We start from the raw sequence: 17,170 nt of genomic DNA on the forward strand, positions 1-17,170 counted from the left end.
CCCTGAGCGCGGCCTCCTTGGTTCCTCGTTTCAAGGTAGAAAAATTCACGTTGTGTGGCCTTAAAGTGACGAGCCTGGCGATCCCTGTTCTGAAATATATAACGAGGCAGCCGCACACAGATTAGCGAGGTAATTGAAATAATCACTGCAGCAGGGGGGCTGTCTTTATTCCTCTCCAGCGTGACTCGGAGCATTTTTACAGATTGTTTGTTGACAGGCTGCCAACACGCTCATTTAATCTTTGCAAACACGAAGGGAAGGCCGCTCGGAACGGCCTGTTCTGCCTCCACACACTCACACACTCACACACACGTACACACACAGTCTCTGGCCTTCAACTCTTCGTTATAAGTGCTGAGGGAAGTTGAGTTTTGACAGAAGGGTGTCAAAAGGCTCCTTCAAACGGCTCCCTCGTCTCCAGGAGCTGGATCAGAGATTAGCTCAAGGAGGCCACCTTGAGTTTGGCTGCGACACGTCAGGAAACACCAGGGATGAATTATAATCTCCTTTGAGCAGCAAGAAAATATATACTGTCTGATTTCTGAGTCCATATCAGCGTGGAAGACTAGTGATTTTGTTGTTTTTGTGCTGAAACTGACAACAAGTCATTGTCTCCCGCTCTGCTTTGAGACGCAAACCTGAAGACGAATCTGCTGTTTCTTCTTCTTCTTCTCCTGGTTCCTGTTTTCAGCTATTACATGAGCCTTTTAACAAAAAAAAAAAAAAAAATGAAGTGCATCTTTTCCCCCTGGAAGTTATAAATAAGAGCAGTAATTACAGCCTTGATGTCTCACTATTGTCCCGAGGAGGCCAAACTGGGTCAAATCTATGTTAATCTCCACAGGGAAGGTGTGTGCCATTCGGGCTGAAAAGAGGCAGCTTTTATAAGAGTAATTGTTGAAACCTTTGTGCTGCAGCTCACAGGGAAAAATCTCATCTTAAAGAGGACGAATGCATGCATGCAAATCCTTTTTTTCTCAACGTGAGATTGAATGAGTTATCAACAGATGTGGAACAAGCTGTTTTGATGATGTTTCAGCTCTGATTGGAGCTTTTTGGCCTCTGTAAGACGGAGCAGGAAGGAGGAAGGACGCAAATTGTGGAAGCTGGGAGTCAAACCTGCAACTGCTGTGGACACAGGATGCCCAGATTTTTAAAAGGTGGTTTTGTGGTTTGAGTTTTTTTCTTCTTGCATCAGTTTCTTTAAAAGCTTCCGAATCAAATTGGTAAGAAATAAGCCGGAATAACCCTTTAATCTGCCTTTACATTATTCTAAATGGACTTTTTAACCTCTGTTGAGTTTTTTTCTTCTTGCATCATTTTCTTTAAGAACGTCTGATTCAAATGAGTAAGAAACACTTCCTAAGATGATTTATCATCAGAAATGAGAATAAAATTGCTAAGAAACACACATCCTGAGATAATTTTTCACTAGAAATTAGCCGGAATAACCCTTTAATCTGCATTTATATTGTTCTAAAGAGGCTTTTAAACCTGTGTTGAGTTTTTTTTTCTTCTTGCATCAGTTTCTTTTAGAATATATGAATCAAACTGGTAAGACACACACACACTTAGATAATTTGTTATCAGAAATTAGCCGAATTTACCCTTTAACCTGCTTTAGCATCATATCAAACCTGTGTTGTTTCTTTAAAATGTCTGATTTAACCCTCAAATCTGCCTTTACATTATTCTACAGGGACTTTTGAACCTGTGTTGAGTTTTTTTTCTTCCTGCATTAGTTTCTTTAAGAACGTCTGAAAAAAGATGTTAAGAAACACACTTCCTGAGATAATTTTCACTAGAAATAAACCAGATTAACCCTTTAATCTGCATTTATGTTTTTCTAAAGGGACTTTAAAATCTGTGTTGAGTTTTTTCTTTCTTGAATCAGTTTCTTTAAGAACGTTTAAATCAAACTGGTAAGACACACACTTCCGTAGATGATTTGTCACAAAAATAGCTGAAATAACCCTTTAATCTGCCATAACATTATTCCAAAGATACTTAAAACCTGTGTTGAGTTTTTTTTCTTTTTGCATCAGTTTCTTTAAGAAAGTCTGAATCAAATTCGTAAGAAACACACATCCCGAGATAATAAGTCACTAGAAATTAGACGAATTAACCCTTTAATCTGCCTTTACATTAGTCTAAGGGGACTTAGACCTGTGTTGTGTTTTTTCTTTTCTTTCTTGCATCAGTCTTGTTTAAAATATCTGAATCAAACTGGTAAGAAACACACTTCCTGAAATATTTTTTTTTTCTAGAAATTAGTCGAATTAACCCTTTAATCTGCATTTATATTGTTTCAAAGGGACTTTTAAATCTGTGTTGAGTTTTTCTTCTTGCATCAGTCTCATTTAAAATATCTGAATCAAACTGGTAAGAAACACACTTCCTTAGATGATTTGTCATCAGAAATTAGCCAGATTAACCCTTTAATCTGCCTTTACATTATTCTTAAAGGATTTTTAAACCTGTGTTGTGTTTTGATTTTTCTTTCTTACATCTGTTTCTTTAAGAACGGCTGGATCAAATTTGTAAGAAACACACTTCCTGAGATAATTAGTCACTAGAAATTAGCCGGATTAACCCTTTAATCTACATTAACATTTTTCTACAGGGACTTTCCAAGCTGTGTTGAGTTTTTTCTTCTTCTTGCATCAGTTTTGTTACGAGGTCTAAATCAAACTGATAAGAACACACTTACTGGGATGGTTTGTTTTCCGAAATTAGCCAGATTAACCCTTTAATCTGCATTCATACTATTCTAAAGTGACTTTTAAACCTGGGTTGAATTTTTTCCTTCTTGCATCAGTTTCTTTAAGAGAATCTGATTTAAACTTGTAAGACACACACCCTTGGATGATTTGTCATCAGAAATTAGCTGAAATAACCCTTTAATCTGTCCTGATATTATTCTACAGGGAATTTTAAATCTGTGTTGAGTTTTTTTCTTCTTGCATCAGTTTCTTTAAGAAAGTCTGAATCAAATTAGTAAGAAACACACATCCGGAGATAATTAGTCACTAGAAATTAGCCGAATTAACCCTTTAATCTGCCTTTGTATTATTCCAAAGATACTTAAAACCTGTGTTGAGTTTTTTTTTTTTCTTCTTGCATCAGTTTCTGTAAGAAAGTCTGAATCAAATTGGTGAGAAACACACATCCTGAGATAATAAGTCACTAGAAATTAGCCAGATTAACCCTTTAATCTGTCTTTTCATTATTTTAAATGGACTTTTAAACCTGTGTTGAGTTTTTTATTCTTCTTGCATCAGTTTTTTTAAGAATGTCTGAATCAAACTGGTGATAAACACACTTCCTGGCATGATTTTTCATCAGAAATTAGCCGGATTAACCCTTTAATCTGCCTCTACATTATTCTAAATTGACTTTTTGTGTTTCTCTATGAATATTAATGCTCATCACCTTCTCTCTTCTTCTGCTTGCCAATTTGCTCGTTGTGTGTTTTTGCACAGGCTGCTGCATCTAGAAAAAAGTGTATTGCAGTATTTTTTTTATTTGCTGTTTTAAATGTGTCCAGATTTTAATTAAACATACAAATCCATCAGTTTCTGATCTGATTATTTCCCTACATCCTTCATTTCTCTTGCAGAAGCAGATTAAGTCAGACCTTGTTGGTTTATACGCCGTCACAGATTAGCTCCAGTTATCATTCTGAGTATGCATCAGGTTATTTATCACCCTAACGTCGATGATCCATAAATTCAGTTTGATTTCATCACTCGTGACCCGGACTTCTCCAGAAACGACGGAGAACATCGACGACCCAAAGGTTAATGTAGATATTGATTTCCACTTCAATAAGTAACTCACATCATATTCGGCTTCAATTTATTTCATTTATGCTTTATTACCTGACCTTTAGCTTTAGCATCGATCAACCTTTGTGCTCAGTATGTAAATAAAATACAGCTGTGTCTAAATAAAGAATAAATCAGCTCAGAATGATGACTTTCAAACCCCTTTATTGATGAAATTCAGCACTAAATATCAGGTAACATAGAAAGGAAGGAGTAAGAAAGGCATCAGTAGGATTTACTGAGGAGGCATCAGAGCCTTGGTCTGGTCCAGGACCTGCTGGAAGAACTTCTCCATCATGTCGGTCAGGGGCTTGACCTGGGCCTGGAAGTTGTCGGTGAGGGGCTTGACCTGAGCGTTGAAGTTGTCGGTGAGGGGCTTCATCTGCTCCTCGATGTTGGTGATGTAGGGTTTGACCTGCTCTTGCAGCTTGGTGGCCTCGGAGTGGAACTTCTCAACCAGGGGCTGGATCTTGGCCTTGCTGTCCTCAACGTAAGTCCTGAAGAAGGGAGGGAAAGGGTGTAAATCAGTGCTGAGTCTGACGACGGTTTCAAAAAAGGAGAATGTCCCTGAATCATCACATGTAAGCAGATCAAAAGACACAATCATGAGAGTTTCACCCTGAAAACAACTTAGTTATAATACAAAAAAAGTAGCTAACCTTTGGCCTCATGTTGGACATGAAATTATCAGGTATAAATTCATTTTTTCCCCCGATAGGTGAGTGAAAGGGACACATTTCTTGTTCCTAATCCACTTTTTTTTTTTTTTTCCTTCAGCCATAGATTTTAATAATTACATGAGCAGTACTGCACTTGATCTGTTGTTGATCTGTAATAATAATCTGGATCTAATAAATAAAATAAAATAAAATAAAATAAAATAAAAAAAAAAAACGATAATAATAATAATAATAATAATAATAATAATAATAATAATAATAATAATAATAATAATAATAATAATAATGATAATGATAATAATAATAATAAAAAAAAATATATTAAATCTTAAATAAAAAAGACCAAATCATCATTTTTGAGAAGTTGGAATCAACACAAAACTTCTTGAAATAATTAAATATTAGTTTTAATAGCTGCACCTATGTTTTTTTTTTCATTAGCTTTTTTGTAATCTCCTGCATTTCACAGTATTTTATTGTAAAACATTAGGCTTTCTACAGGTTTATGCAAAAATGAATATAGAGAATTTTGCATTCATGAAGTTAGGAATGCGTACATGTTATAAGGAAGAAAATTCTGTATCAGTAGGAATAAACACCTTGATTTTTTTTTCCTGAAATCCGAATACTATGCATTATGTTTCCATATACATTTATCCCAGGATTACAGCCTCTGAGGAAACTGGGTTGTAGTAAGATTGGATCGCTAGTGAAAAAATATATATTTCTAAATCTGTAAAGAGAAAATTAACCCTTTTTAAACTGTAATGTGCCTTGTTTTAAGATAAAGCTCTATACAGTCTGCAGAAACTCAACAACTCAGAGCGGACGTCTTTAAATGAATGCATTTATCAGGATGGGAAAATGTGAGAGCTAAAATAAAAAATTTGACAACAAAATAAGATTGAAGTTAAGAAATGGAGTGAAGAGAACAAAAATGTTGTTTACAGGTCAATAAAGTCTGAATATGAAAAACTATCCGGATAAAATCCAGATCCTGATCCTGCCATAAAACCATCCTGACGTATTTTCCTCATATCGCCCCCTAATGGAGAACATGTTCCTTGGTCTGAAGCAGAGTTTGCTGATGTTTACGCAGCAGAAAAGTCACTACTGATCATCTGAGGGACAGGTGAGGTGGGTGTTTCTGTGACTTACTGAGCAGTGTTGGTCATCTCCATGGCCTTCACCTTGTCCACCATGTCCTGGGTGGCGGTGGTGATGCTGGCGGACATCTCTTTGATGACCTTGGTGATTTTGTCCACATCAGCCTGGACGTCACGCTTCACCAGAGATCCGGCCTCAGATCCTGCAAATACACAATCACCTCTCTTAATCTGAATTCTCTATCCTCTGTATTTAACTGTGAATCTGTGAAAATGTGTCTTACCATGGGCAATAGCCAGGACAACAAGAAGAGCGGCGATCAGGGAGAATTTCATGGCTGCAGATGAGCGTCCTTTCTGGAGAGAGACAAATTACACATCAGTAAACACTTGAAATGTTTGAAAGCAAAGTAAAAAATGACGAGGGTAAAAACTCAGACGTTTCTCACGATGTGTGAGTGAACATTAAGAGGGAAGGCAGGCAGACTCACCTTAACTCCTGGGGTTCTTGGACCAAATGGTGTCTTCTGTCAGTGAGTGAGGGGTTTTTATACCCCACAGGATGAGTTAATCACAGCTAATCAGGATGTAATCACTTCCAACGTGAAGACCTGACATGACATGATGAGCAGGGTCTTTGAGTTGGCTGAACCTTGATGCTTGATGACTGTCACTAGAAAGACCCAAAGTCCACCGTTTGTTTGTGTGTGTGAATGTGTCACCCATGTGACCTATTTTGTGTAAATTATCTCAAGAAGTTAACTCATGTAAACTTGTGTCCATAGTGCTATAGGTCTCTTAAGGACACAGTGTGTAGCAGTTTAATTCCTCTGCAGTTATTTAACAGTTACAGAAATCAGTGTTGATAAAAATGCAACGTTTTATATCCAAAGGGTCATCTTTGAAAAATACATAATGTATTTCTTACACTTAAACGGTTAATTCATCTAAAAATATGAATTACTTACATTCGTTTCAGTGTTGATACGGGTCATTTGGAACTGCGGCATAAATATATAATTTTATTTAATATTTTTTGTCTCTTTGCTTGTAAATGGCTTTTTTTAACAGTTATAAATGTCTCCTTTTCAACAGTTTCTTCTGCTCTTTCTTACCTAATTTTTCACGTCTTATCATTTTGTTACTTAGAAATTCTTGAAATACTACCTAAATGTCAAATATAGTTTTATATATATTTTTATATATATATATATATATATATACATATATATATATATAGTGTAAAGTCCATATGAATATAGATTGCAAAATAAATTTTAAAAATAAATTTAAAAAATCAAATCAAATCAGAAAATAAATAAATTCAAAAATATATAATAGTAATAATAATAATAATAATAATAATAATAATAATAATAATAATAATAATAATAATAATAATAATAATAATAATAATAATAATGCAGTTTATTTTTAGCACACTTGACATTTTAAAGAAAGCTCAAAGTGCTACCAATAAAAGCTTAAAAGTCTGTAAAACAAGGTAAAATCAGTGAGGTAAAATCAATTTTAAAAATAAACTAAAGGCTTAAATTGTTTTTATTTAACTCATTTAATTTAATTTTCTATTGTCTCACTACTTAATTTTATTTAACTATCTTAGCAATCCAGTATGTTTAATGCTTTTTTAACCATGTCCATCTACCATTCTTACACGTCATTTTTTTTTTTTATTTCATTTAATTTGTTCTAACTATAGCTGATCAATATTGTAATTTAAACTTTCAAAGTGCTTAAATAAGTATAATCTAAAATTGTGTATTTGTTAACCTCTTAAGACCTGAGCTTTTTTCTGGTGTGCAATTTATAATTCACCTCGCTATTTGGAATAAGTAAGACCTAATAAATAAAATAGCTAAATTTGGTCATTAAACAGGAAGTTTGATTATTTGTGTTATGAGTTCTCTATTAGTTGATTGTTAGTAGTATTATTGCACTTAAATATGTTGTTGTTTTTTTCCACTAAAATGGGTATAATGTTGTGATTTCACCTAAAGATGATGTGGGCAGTGTCCCTAAATGTGGTTAAAAGGTCGAAGTTTTAAAAAATGAAGTATCAAGGGTCTGAGAGTCCACATATGTGGTTGTAAGTGGTTAAAACGCAAAACAGTTAAAATGCTGTTAAATGGCACCAATTGTTCACTCACTGGAGAATTTTCATGTATCAAAACTTCACAGTGTTTTTACAAAGGGGTGATTAATGACTTTCCTCTCAGTTGTGTTGATCTTTGACCCCTCTGCTTTAATCCTATCAGTGGTTGGTTCAATGACAGAAAACATCACCTGATTAACTCATCACAGAAGACACAGGACAGTCACACTGTTATCCTCATGTGTGTCGCCATTCTTTCTTTTTTCTTCATAAAACCAGTTCACTTATCTCTGTGTATGCACTAAACTAATGTCTGTCTCTGTGTGTGCTTTTCTCTGAGTGTATTCTTTGTGTTACCATATTCTATTGTAAGTCTCTTTTGTACTTACAGCAATAAACAAGGTTGCAAATTGAGTCTCTATACTGTCTCTATAGAAACCTCATTATCCATTTGTTCTTGCAGCTCTTGATGTTTCCGCGCTCTTTGTTCAGAAACAATAAGGATAAAACATTTTATGCCTCCAGCACACTTGAGAAAAAGTTCTCTCGAGCTCAAGTTAATGCTTCAGTGTTTGCAGGTAGGCTGAAGGAGCCAACGCAGTTTTGAAGACTAGAAAGGTCTCAGTGACAGAGTGCCTCCCTCAGCAGAAGTGCTTATGTCAAAATAAGTGAATGATGGCATCTATTCAGAGCATATATTTATTCAAAGAAGTACTTGAAAACGGTTAAGTTAGAAAGTGATAACTTTTCACGTCACTTTGGACTCTTGAGCTGCTCTGACCTTACAGCAGTGATGTACAGATTTCTTTTAACCGCTTAAAGTTCACTTCAGTTTTTATCTTGGCTTGGTGTATACTACAGAAACTCTGAGAATGTGATTTACTGCTCAAAGACAGACGGAGAAGTCCAGATACTTGACTCAAAATCAAGGAAGAATTCAAGAAAATAACTCAAACAACATATCTGTCTACACATACATGAATCAGCTGAACCGAAGTGAACCCACATGTCACAACAGTTTTGGTGTAACACTGTAATAAATGCACATAATCATAAACCAAACCTGACAAATCTTCCTTTTTTCAGTCTACCCTGATGTGATTTTATAGTGTGATAAGAATCTCAAATGCAGAAACGCTCACAAGTCCTCTCTGCTGAATCCAAAGATCAAGTTAGCCACTAGATGGCAACATTGAAGCTCATTTATATTAAACTTATTACAATATCTACTAGTTTATTTTGCTTTATTTTGTTTAATTTGACCTTGATTTAAACGTTGACCATCTGGTATTTTCTCTCTACATTTCTAAAAAATGTATGGTATTTTATGTTTTCTCAGTATTGTTCATTCTTCTTTTGACACACTGGAAGCCTTAGTGGGGACGAGTGCTGAAAATGAGCAACAGGTCAAATATAAAATACACACATAGTAAATACATAATGTGTTAGTTTCTTTGTTTTTAATCTTTATTTTATTTTATCCTAAAAAGAACCGACACATTTAGCTCACATTCTGTCTTTACTATGTATTTGTTTTATATTTTATATTAGTATTGGGTATAGTGTAAGGTCTAATTACTCACTGAAAAATGAAATAGGAACACATCATTTTTCAGTTCCTTGCAAGATAGTAAGGAGTGTGATCTCCAAAAATCTAAAACTACTATTGCCCTGCTTCTTCTAATCAGTTGCTGCAATTACTTTAGGGAACACTTGATGCTTTTAAGCTTTTCTTTCAGGTAAAAGTTGAAATTTATGTCATCTCTCATGGGGCATTTCCTGCAAGGTCCAGGTTGTGTTTTTTTTTTAAGCGTCCACTGTCATTTGATCCTAACTCACCACCAGATGGGGATCAAATGACAGTCCTACTCTCAAACTGAACAAATAGAATATGCAGCCTCCTTATTATGAACAACAGGCCCTGAGTGGATGCATGAGAGCCCTCTGCTGGTCATGGGGATTATTCTGACCAAACATTGCTGGTGGGTGTCAGAGGAGTGAATTATGCACTGTAGACACTTTGAACTAAGCATTTTTGTCCTACTTTTTTTTTTCTCACTTATTTCAGACTGTTTTCTTATTCTGCCTCATTCCATATTTTCTTTATTAATTTTATGATTTTTTACAGTTTTTACCTTGCTGTTATTTTAAGGTGCTAAAGTGTTGTTCACTGTTTCACAACAACAAATTTCTATTCTATTCTATTCTATTCTATTCTATTCTATTCTATTCTATCTAAATACGTCAACGATACCTGAAAAGTCAATAAAATGCCTGTTTCAAGACATTGCCGCACAAAGATGAGGGAAGCATTGCTTGGACATAGTTCTGAAAATATAACTGCCATTGGAATAAGATTCAACCAGGGTGAATCTCCGTGGTACAGTTGGTGAACCTGGCAAATGAAACGTCTGGGTTTTGATCTTACGTTCTTACCTTACGCATCCTGACAACATCCGCCAAATGTATTTGCTCATTTTACGTACGCATCTTACGTAATCATCCGCAAACACACAGAAACCATGGCGGACGTGTTGGACCTTCATGAAGCGGGAGGCGAGGACTTTCCTATGGATGAGGATGGTGATGGTAACAATCACATTTATTATTTTTGTACCAGAAGCTCTTTTATCCCATTATCTAAGTTGTATTTTAATATTAGAGCTTAGAGTTGTATCAGAACTGCCGCAACCAGAAGTGCAACGCACTCCTACTGCATGGTTGTAGGCCTGAGAAATGCTAACAGGCTAATGTGGAGCTAGTAACACGTTGGTGGTTAATTCAAACGAGCTTTCTAAGACACACGGCTGGTTGTTGTAGCCAACTGGTAAATCCTTTATCTCTCGCATTTTTTTTACGTTACATTACCCATTTTTCGTTGTTTGAATATCACCATTTTCATTCTGACATGAGAATTTCAACACTTAGCATGCTATTGCTAGCATGCCGGCTAAGTTTCCCTGTACATATTAGCTTCTTGAGCGCTAAACGGAGAAAAACAAACTGACGTTTTAAGCTGACAAAATTAAATCACACATTTGGGCTTTGTCTTTGTCTACTATAAGAATTTTTGATTTAAACGCACATTTCATTACTTGTGTGTTAAAGGAATACAATATTCAGTAAAAATGCTTCCACTGTTAAAAAGAATTTAGAGCTATCAACATAGCATAGAGCTAAAGTGCATCAGAGAACTATTCATAAACTTAAAGTAAAAGATGTAGGTTAATTTTTAAAGTGTAGTTGTGATGGATCTCAGGTAAGCAAGGTTCTTTGTTCTTGTACCACCTTGATTACACATCCCATTTAACATGTTGTTAAAGTGCAGCTAAAGAACCATAACCAGAACACGAAGTCTGGTTTGGTTTGCGCGATGTGTGGGCCACTAAGAGCTTTACAGACTAAACATAGAATTTTGAAAATAGTTTCCCAGTTGCAGTAGGAGGTAATGGAGTGTTTCAAGGACTCAAGTGATGTGTTAAAACTATTTTGGCCAGAGTAATAACTCAAAATATATATCCACAGACTCACTTTGTTGGTACCAAAAGAAAAGATTTTAAATTTTCACTTTTCGTCCCCAGAGAGCATCCACAAGTTGAAGGAGAAAGCCAAGAAAAGGAAAGGACGAGGCTTCGGCTCAGGTCAGTTATCACTCTGTTATGATCTTGGTCATGTAATCTCATTAAATACAGGTTTTTACAGTGAGTGTCATGTTGCTTTTTTTCAGAGGAAGGAGCCAGGTCCAGAATCAAAGAGGACTATGATACTGTTGAACAGGATGGAGATGAGCCAGGCCCTCAGAGATGTAAGTGTTTTGCAGCATTCCTCAACTATAAATGTTCACTTTTTGAACTTTTCTCGTAACTTTGTGTCTCTATGAGGTAGTCAACGCTGGTGCTCAACTCTTTTCATAACTTATCAAAAAGTATCACTTTGCATGCCATTAGCTCATAAACAGGTTGCAGCACTTAGTCTTCAAATAAAGCATTAAACTAAAAAACAATTTGAACAAAATTTAGAAGAAATAAGAGAGTGGTGCATGATTTGACTCTCTGATGTTTTTCTTTGCCCTGTTGCAGCTGTGGAGGGATGGATCCTGTTTGTGACGGGTGTGCATGAAGAGGCCACAGAGGAGGATATCCACGACAAGTTTTCGGAGTTTGGAGAGATCAAGAACCTGCATCTCAACCTTGACCGTAGAACAGGCTACCTTAAGGTGAGACAAATAAAACCAAACCATATGTGTTGTTTTGATGGAAAAGATTTTCTTACTTAATCAGTGTGCACCTTTTCTCATTGGCATCAGACTCTAAGCCACCTTCTACACATTTAAATGTACATGAAGGTGGGGAAAGAGGTTAATCACATGAAATTTTGCACATTTGCAAAAGCTTCTTGAGGTTACCCTATTTTCTTTCCCTCTATGTAGCTTCAGGGATTTGTGATTTTCTTAGCCTTAAAAAACTTCACTCAGACTTCATTAGTAGGCATTGACAGATCGCCTCATTTTTTAGTCAGTCATACCGATGTTTCACTTTGATACAAACCTGTGCGTGCATGTCTACTGATTCAAACGTTGCCAGAAATCCTCTGGACATGAACTTGCTCTTTGGAACAAAAAATAATTTCTTGTATTGAACATTTGAGGCAAATATTTTATCAGTAACACAGCAAGTAAAAACATGTGCAGTGCAGTAATTGGACTGATGCTGTGTAATATGTCAGATTTGGCACTTCACGTGCTGTACACACAAGTGTCTGATATGATTATAAATGAACTCTTTTAACGTTTTCCGCCCTCATTAGTAAAGTTTTGCCAAGTTTATAATTTATAGAGTTTGAGCTGATTTTACCTGGTGGTTTTGCACAGAAAACCCTTCTGTAACAAAGGACTTCTTTAATCAGTTGACGTTTTTAAGAAGAATGGAAAATGAAAGAGCAACATTTTTTTTTTCAATAAGGAAAAGATGGTTCAGAGCAAAATCAGCAACTGGGTGTTGACTGTCTTAAAATAACAAATACCTTCTGTAACATGTTCAAAACAAGAACAAAATGCCTTCCAGCCATTTGTAAAAAAAATTTAATGCTTTGTTTTATTCAAGGGTTGTTATGGTCTTAGCAAAGTTGACACCCTCAGGGAACTAAACATCTGCTTTAATTCTTCAAAATCACACCTTAAATTGCTGAAATGATCTTTTTTACTTGAAACATAGAGATGGTAAAGATTTCAGCAATTTAAGGTGTGATTTGAAACAGCACTACATTTACTTTAGTGAAGGCTTTATGGTTTAAGTGTAAGCTGTACAAAATCGTAAGGCTGCTCATAGAGGAGTATATTGGCAGTGTAAGTCCAGCTGACTTGAATGTTTTCTTAGCTGTTGGTAAAACAAAAGGAAAAACAATTGTTGGGTTCAGGCTTGGCATGGTGGTTAAGTTGTGGGCCTGTAAAGTTGACAGCCCTGATGTACTTCCAGCTGCTTTGTCTTTGTACTATCTTCTCCAAATAAAGATGTAAAGCCCTTGTAATGTAGCTAAAAAAAACCTGCTTATCACAATTACTGCATTTTCCTCTTAATGGTGATGAATTATCACCTCCCACCCAGAGTTTGCAGCTAGTCTTCTTTAGGTTCACACAAATACGTTGCATAAGATTGTGTGTTATCTTGTAAAAATAACATCAACAAAAAGGAAATCTAAAAAAAACACATAAAACTAGATAACACTAGGCATGAGAGAATAAAAAGTGCCTGCTCTTGGTAGTTGCTCTTAAATTATTGTGTAGCAACTCAAATACAATGAATTGGTATTTTTAAACAGGAAGTGATGTTGACATTCCAAGAAATACACTGTTTATGAAATAGTGTCGAATTGGGTTCAGATATCTGCTCCATTGTTTTTATTGCTACCAAAGTAAGACTGTTTGTGTCATTTTCTCTCACAACCACAAGATGGCAGCATGGTTTTGAGTATGAAGTAGGAACAAAGTGTCTTTTGGTTTGGACAGAATTTGCATTTTTATGACAACTTTGGCAAGATTTAACATTAACTTTTGATCAAGCATTAATCCATTATCTGAAACCTTTCTAAATATGCAAAAACTTACATGATGTCCTGTTAATGGTCCATAGGGTTATGCACTGGTGGAGTATGAGACGTACAAGGAAGCCCAGGCAGCTATGGAGGGGCTCAACGGTCAGGACCTGATGGGCCAACCCATCAGCGTGGACTGGGGATTTGTCAGAGGGCCTCCCAAGAACAAGAGGAGGTGAGTGTTGTCAGAGTTTACTTGTTGCAGTCAGACTATCACTTGTTTGGAGAGAGTTGAATACATGCAACGAAACTGTAATACTATGTTTAATGATTCTTTCACCCGCACAGGACTGGTGGACGGAGACGCAGCAGAAGTCCAGACAGGAGGCGGCGTTAAGTTTTGCAGTTGTCATTTAATAAAGGATTTGTCTGTCAATTTGACATTCAGTTTGTAGCTCTGTCTTTTCCAATAAGAAGCATTTTTTTTAACAATATTTTGGCCTCATGTTTAAAAGTGTCATCAATTTCTGCTCTAAAGAATTGATTGTAAATTGGCCAACATTTTCAGACTTCTGTAAAGACAGCTGTAAGGTTTTATTTTGACCATCAACCTGTAGGTATTCCACTTGCTTTTCATGGCTTCTTGATTGTTTTTGCAGTTTGTCCAATGTAATGTGCATTTTATTCAACTGGAGTGTTTTGTTTTGTATTACTTGGGGAAATATTAAACTTTTTAAAAGTCTTGGTGACCTGGTGTGTTTTTTATTTAGCTCTGCTAATGACGTAGGGTTTACATCATCCTAGATGACCTCACCCAGGCGGTGATGCCGCCCTGGCTATTTTGTCCACTCTAAAGCACCTGTCACTCTGGATTCAGTGACACACTCATAGGCTGCTTGAACTAAACCCCTTTCCCCTCATCTGTCTGCAGCCAATTGGCGAACGTATGCGTTGTACTCTGACGTTCTCATTTGGTGTTTACTCTATCGGGGAGCATCAGTCAAAGAATCCCGGGATGACTATTGGTGCTTCTCAACGTCAATTGAATGGAATCTTCACTCTGATTGGGTGCATCTCTGAGGGGGCGGGACCAACTCCTCCGTTGACGTTGTTGTTGTAAGTGGTGGAGAAATTACTTTGTCGGTGGTGGTCCGGTTTGGGATTTTACGCCTAGTTCCACCTATGAAGATGGTAAAAAGTTAGGAATTGTTGGTCTTGGGGACGTACATGATATTCACAAGCGGAGACTTGCTGGAAAACTGCATGGGACGATGAGAAAAACATCTGCGAGGCCGTTCAAGGTAAGCAGTAAAGGGATACTCCAGCTACTAGCGTTAGCTTACGCTAGCTGCTGATTAGCCAAGCTTGAAGTAGCCACTTGCTAACCAAACGTCACGGTTCGCTTCACTTATTTACAAATGAGAAAAACTCATTCTTAAAGAGCATTGGTGCAAATGCATTACAGCTTAACGAAGGAGTGATTAAATAGCATATAACATTGCAGTAAAGTTAGTGGGATGAGGGAAAACGCTTCATGAACCCCATGCGTTTGAACGTCTCAAATGCGTTTATGTAAGCATGTGTATTGTCCGTGATATTTTGCTCCGTAGCCATAAAAGCTGCGTGAGACTCAACATTTGGGATAAGGCATCATTATGAGAATCAATTAGCACCAATTTGTAAATGGGTGCAGGTTGGAGAAGAGAAGTGGTTGCTGATTACTACATTTGCTTTACGAGCTGTCAGTAGGAGCTGTGCAGTTTAAATGCTGCAGATTAAAGTTGTGCTGAATGGCAGAGAAGTTCAATAAGATCTGATTGTTTTATTCACTTTCGATTTGAGTCACATTTTATTTTCTATTCTCTGAGAGCTGGCAGTCACGATCCAGATTATGTGAGCCCGGTTTGTAAATTCAGGTGCGTGAGTGATGTAACATTCACTTAAAGCACCAGCTTAGAGAAAAACCCAGTGTTAACTGTTTACACTCATTCACTAGTAACCTCCAACTGGAAGACAGGATTCATTAAGCCAACCGAGGAGGCTAACATGACAGTGTGGGTGCAACCCTGCTACCAGATATGTGTGAGTGTGACAACCCCCAGAGCTGGTATCTGGTCATTAGGTTCAGTGTGTGCTTGTGTTTTGAACTGCAGCCTTGGTATTTTGCAAACATTTTCAGCATCACCTAGATGAGAGAGTGTTGCCTTACACTTTGCCTTTAATTATTCAGGCTCTTGTGTTTGTGGGTTCTTTTGTACGCTTAGACACCAGGACACACGGTCAACCTGGAAAGTGGGGTGGATGTATGAGAGCTTTACACTTTGCACTTGGCCTACTGGGAGCGTTTATGCTGGTAAAAGCTGAAACCTGAAGGAGAAACCTTACTCCTTTTTTTTTAAATACTTTTTATTGTCATCATATCACAACTTTCATTGCCCTTATAAGAGACCTATGTAGAGATGACAATGTGTGCATCACCCTGTGATAGTGACATTTAATGTGTTCAGACAAACAAATAAATATATTTAGTGTCCAAGTTTTAAGTGCTACCATATTTAAGATTCTCCATATACAATTAAATGTAGGGATGCACGATATTATCGGCACAATAAAGATATCGGCTGATAAAAGCTTAAAAACACGTTTATCAGTATCAGCAGATATGAAAATTTCTGCTGATAGGCACAGCCGATAAGGTGCTATTCAGTTAGGATTATTATTATTTACCATTCGAAAAATAAGCTCCTTGAATAAAATGTAGCACTTCATCTATTTGCACTGCAGAGCTCTGTGTCTGTCACCAGGTTGTTACAGTAGCTCTAAAATAATCAAATGCAACTTGGTTATGTTTAAAAATGCATTGTATATTTAAAGTTCATGTAACCTAAAGAAATTATTTTTCTGTATTTCAATACTGAATGTCTTGAGTTTGAAAAAATAATACATTTCTTATCAATGGTAAAATCAAATGTTTTTGTCTTGTTTTATGTGTGTTTCTTAAACAAATAAGATCGTCACAATTAGAGTAACATATAAATTCCAGTACAGGATAGATTTAGCTTTTTGTACAGTGAAAAAAACAAACTTGTGATTATCAGTATCGGTATTGGTATCGATATTGGCCAAAAGGGGTTTCGATATATCAGCATATTGGATATCGGCAAAAATCCAATATTGTGCAATCCTAATTAAATGTATACAAAAAACATTTTTGATTTATGAAAATCTGACTACTGTATTTTCTCAAATTTTCACACCCTCTGAACATTATGACAAGGTAAACATAGAACATACACAAACAGGCAAACAAACAGATAAAAATATATATATATTAAAAAAAAAAGATTAAAATAATAATACAGGACGTTTCTTCAGGTAAAGTTCATATAGTGCTCCCCCAGTTAACTGTCAGCC

At 36.2% G+C, this 17,170-nt stretch overlaps 3 protein-coding genes across 6 annotated transcripts in view; 2 read left to right on the forward strand and 1 right to left on the reverse strand.

Moving 5' to 3' along the window:
- Window positions 1–4,062: 4,062 nt before the first annotated feature.
- On the reverse strand, window positions 4,063–6,115 carry afp4 (antifreeze protein type IV). Its single transcript, XM_074684235.1, has 4 exons — window positions 6,105–6,115; window positions 5,898–5,970; window positions 5,666–5,816; window positions 4,063–4,324 (listed from the first exon to the last, which is right to left on the reverse strand). Exons 2-4 carry the CDS (start codon window positions 5,947–5,949, stop codon window positions 4,063–4,065), a joined length of 465 nt encoding a protein of 154 aa, XP_074540336.1. The 5' UTR covers window positions 5,950–5,970; window positions 6,105–6,115.
- A 4,060-nt stretch (window positions 6,116–10,175) lies between these two features.
- Window positions 10,176–14,498, forward strand: rbm8a (RNA binding motif protein 8A). Its single transcript, XM_074683895.1, has 6 exons — window positions 10,176–10,315; window positions 11,308–11,367; window positions 11,454–11,531; window positions 11,806–11,942; window positions 13,855–13,991; window positions 14,105–14,498. The coding sequence occupies exons 1-6, from the start codon at window positions 10,249–10,251 to the stop codon at window positions 14,151–14,153; spliced, it is 528 nt and encodes a 175-aa protein (XP_074539996.1). The 5' UTR covers window positions 10,176–10,248; the 3' UTR covers window positions 14,154–14,498.
- Window positions 14,499–14,849: 351 nt separating this feature from the next.
- Window positions 14,850–17,170, forward strand: part of otud7b (OTU deubiquitinase 7B) — a 58,716-nt gene continuing 56,395 nt past the window's right edge. For all 4 annotated transcript variants that reach the window (XM_074683691.1, XM_074683693.1, XM_074683692.1 and 1 more), the window contains exon 1: window positions 14,850–15,057. The gene's annotated coding sequence lies outside the window, so the exon portion shown is untranslated. The remainder of the gene's footprint in view (window positions 15,058–17,170) is intronic.

The sequence above is a fragment of the Halichoeres trimaculatus genome, unplaced genomic scaffold (assembly GCF_033239565.1).
Source record: "Halichoeres trimaculatus isolate MK-OKI-2021-1 unplaced genomic scaffold, fHalTri1.1 fHalTri1_scaffold_12, whole genome shotgun sequence".
NCBI classification, from domain to species: domain Eukaryota; kingdom Metazoa; phylum Chordata; class Actinopteri; order Labriformes; family Labridae; genus Halichoeres; species Halichoeres trimaculatus.

Coding starts and splice junctions, on each gene's coding strand:
- afp4 (XM_074684235.1), bottom strand. CDS start 5,949: ATGAAATTCTCCCTGATCGCCGCTCTTCTTGTTGTCCTGGCTATTGCC. Junction 5,817..5,897: donor TGTCCTGGCTATTGCCCATG/GTAAGACACATT, acceptor GTGTATTTGCAG/GATCTGAGGCCGGATCTCTG. Junction 4,325..5,665: donor GAGATGACCAACACTGCTCA/GTAAGTCACAGA, acceptor TCCCTTCTTCAG/GACTTACGTTGAGGACAGCA.
- rbm8a (XM_074683895.1), top strand. CDS start 10,249: ATGGCGGACGTGTTGGACCTTCATGAAGCGGGAGGCGAGGACTTTCCT. Junction 11,532..11,805: donor TGAGCCAGGCCCTCAGAGAT/GTAAGTGTTTTG, acceptor GCCCTGTTGCAG/CTGTGGAGGGATGGATCCTG. Junction 13,992..14,104: donor CCTCCCAAGAACAAGAGGAG/GTGAGTGTTGTC, acceptor TCACCCGCACAG/GACTGGTGGACGGAGACGCA.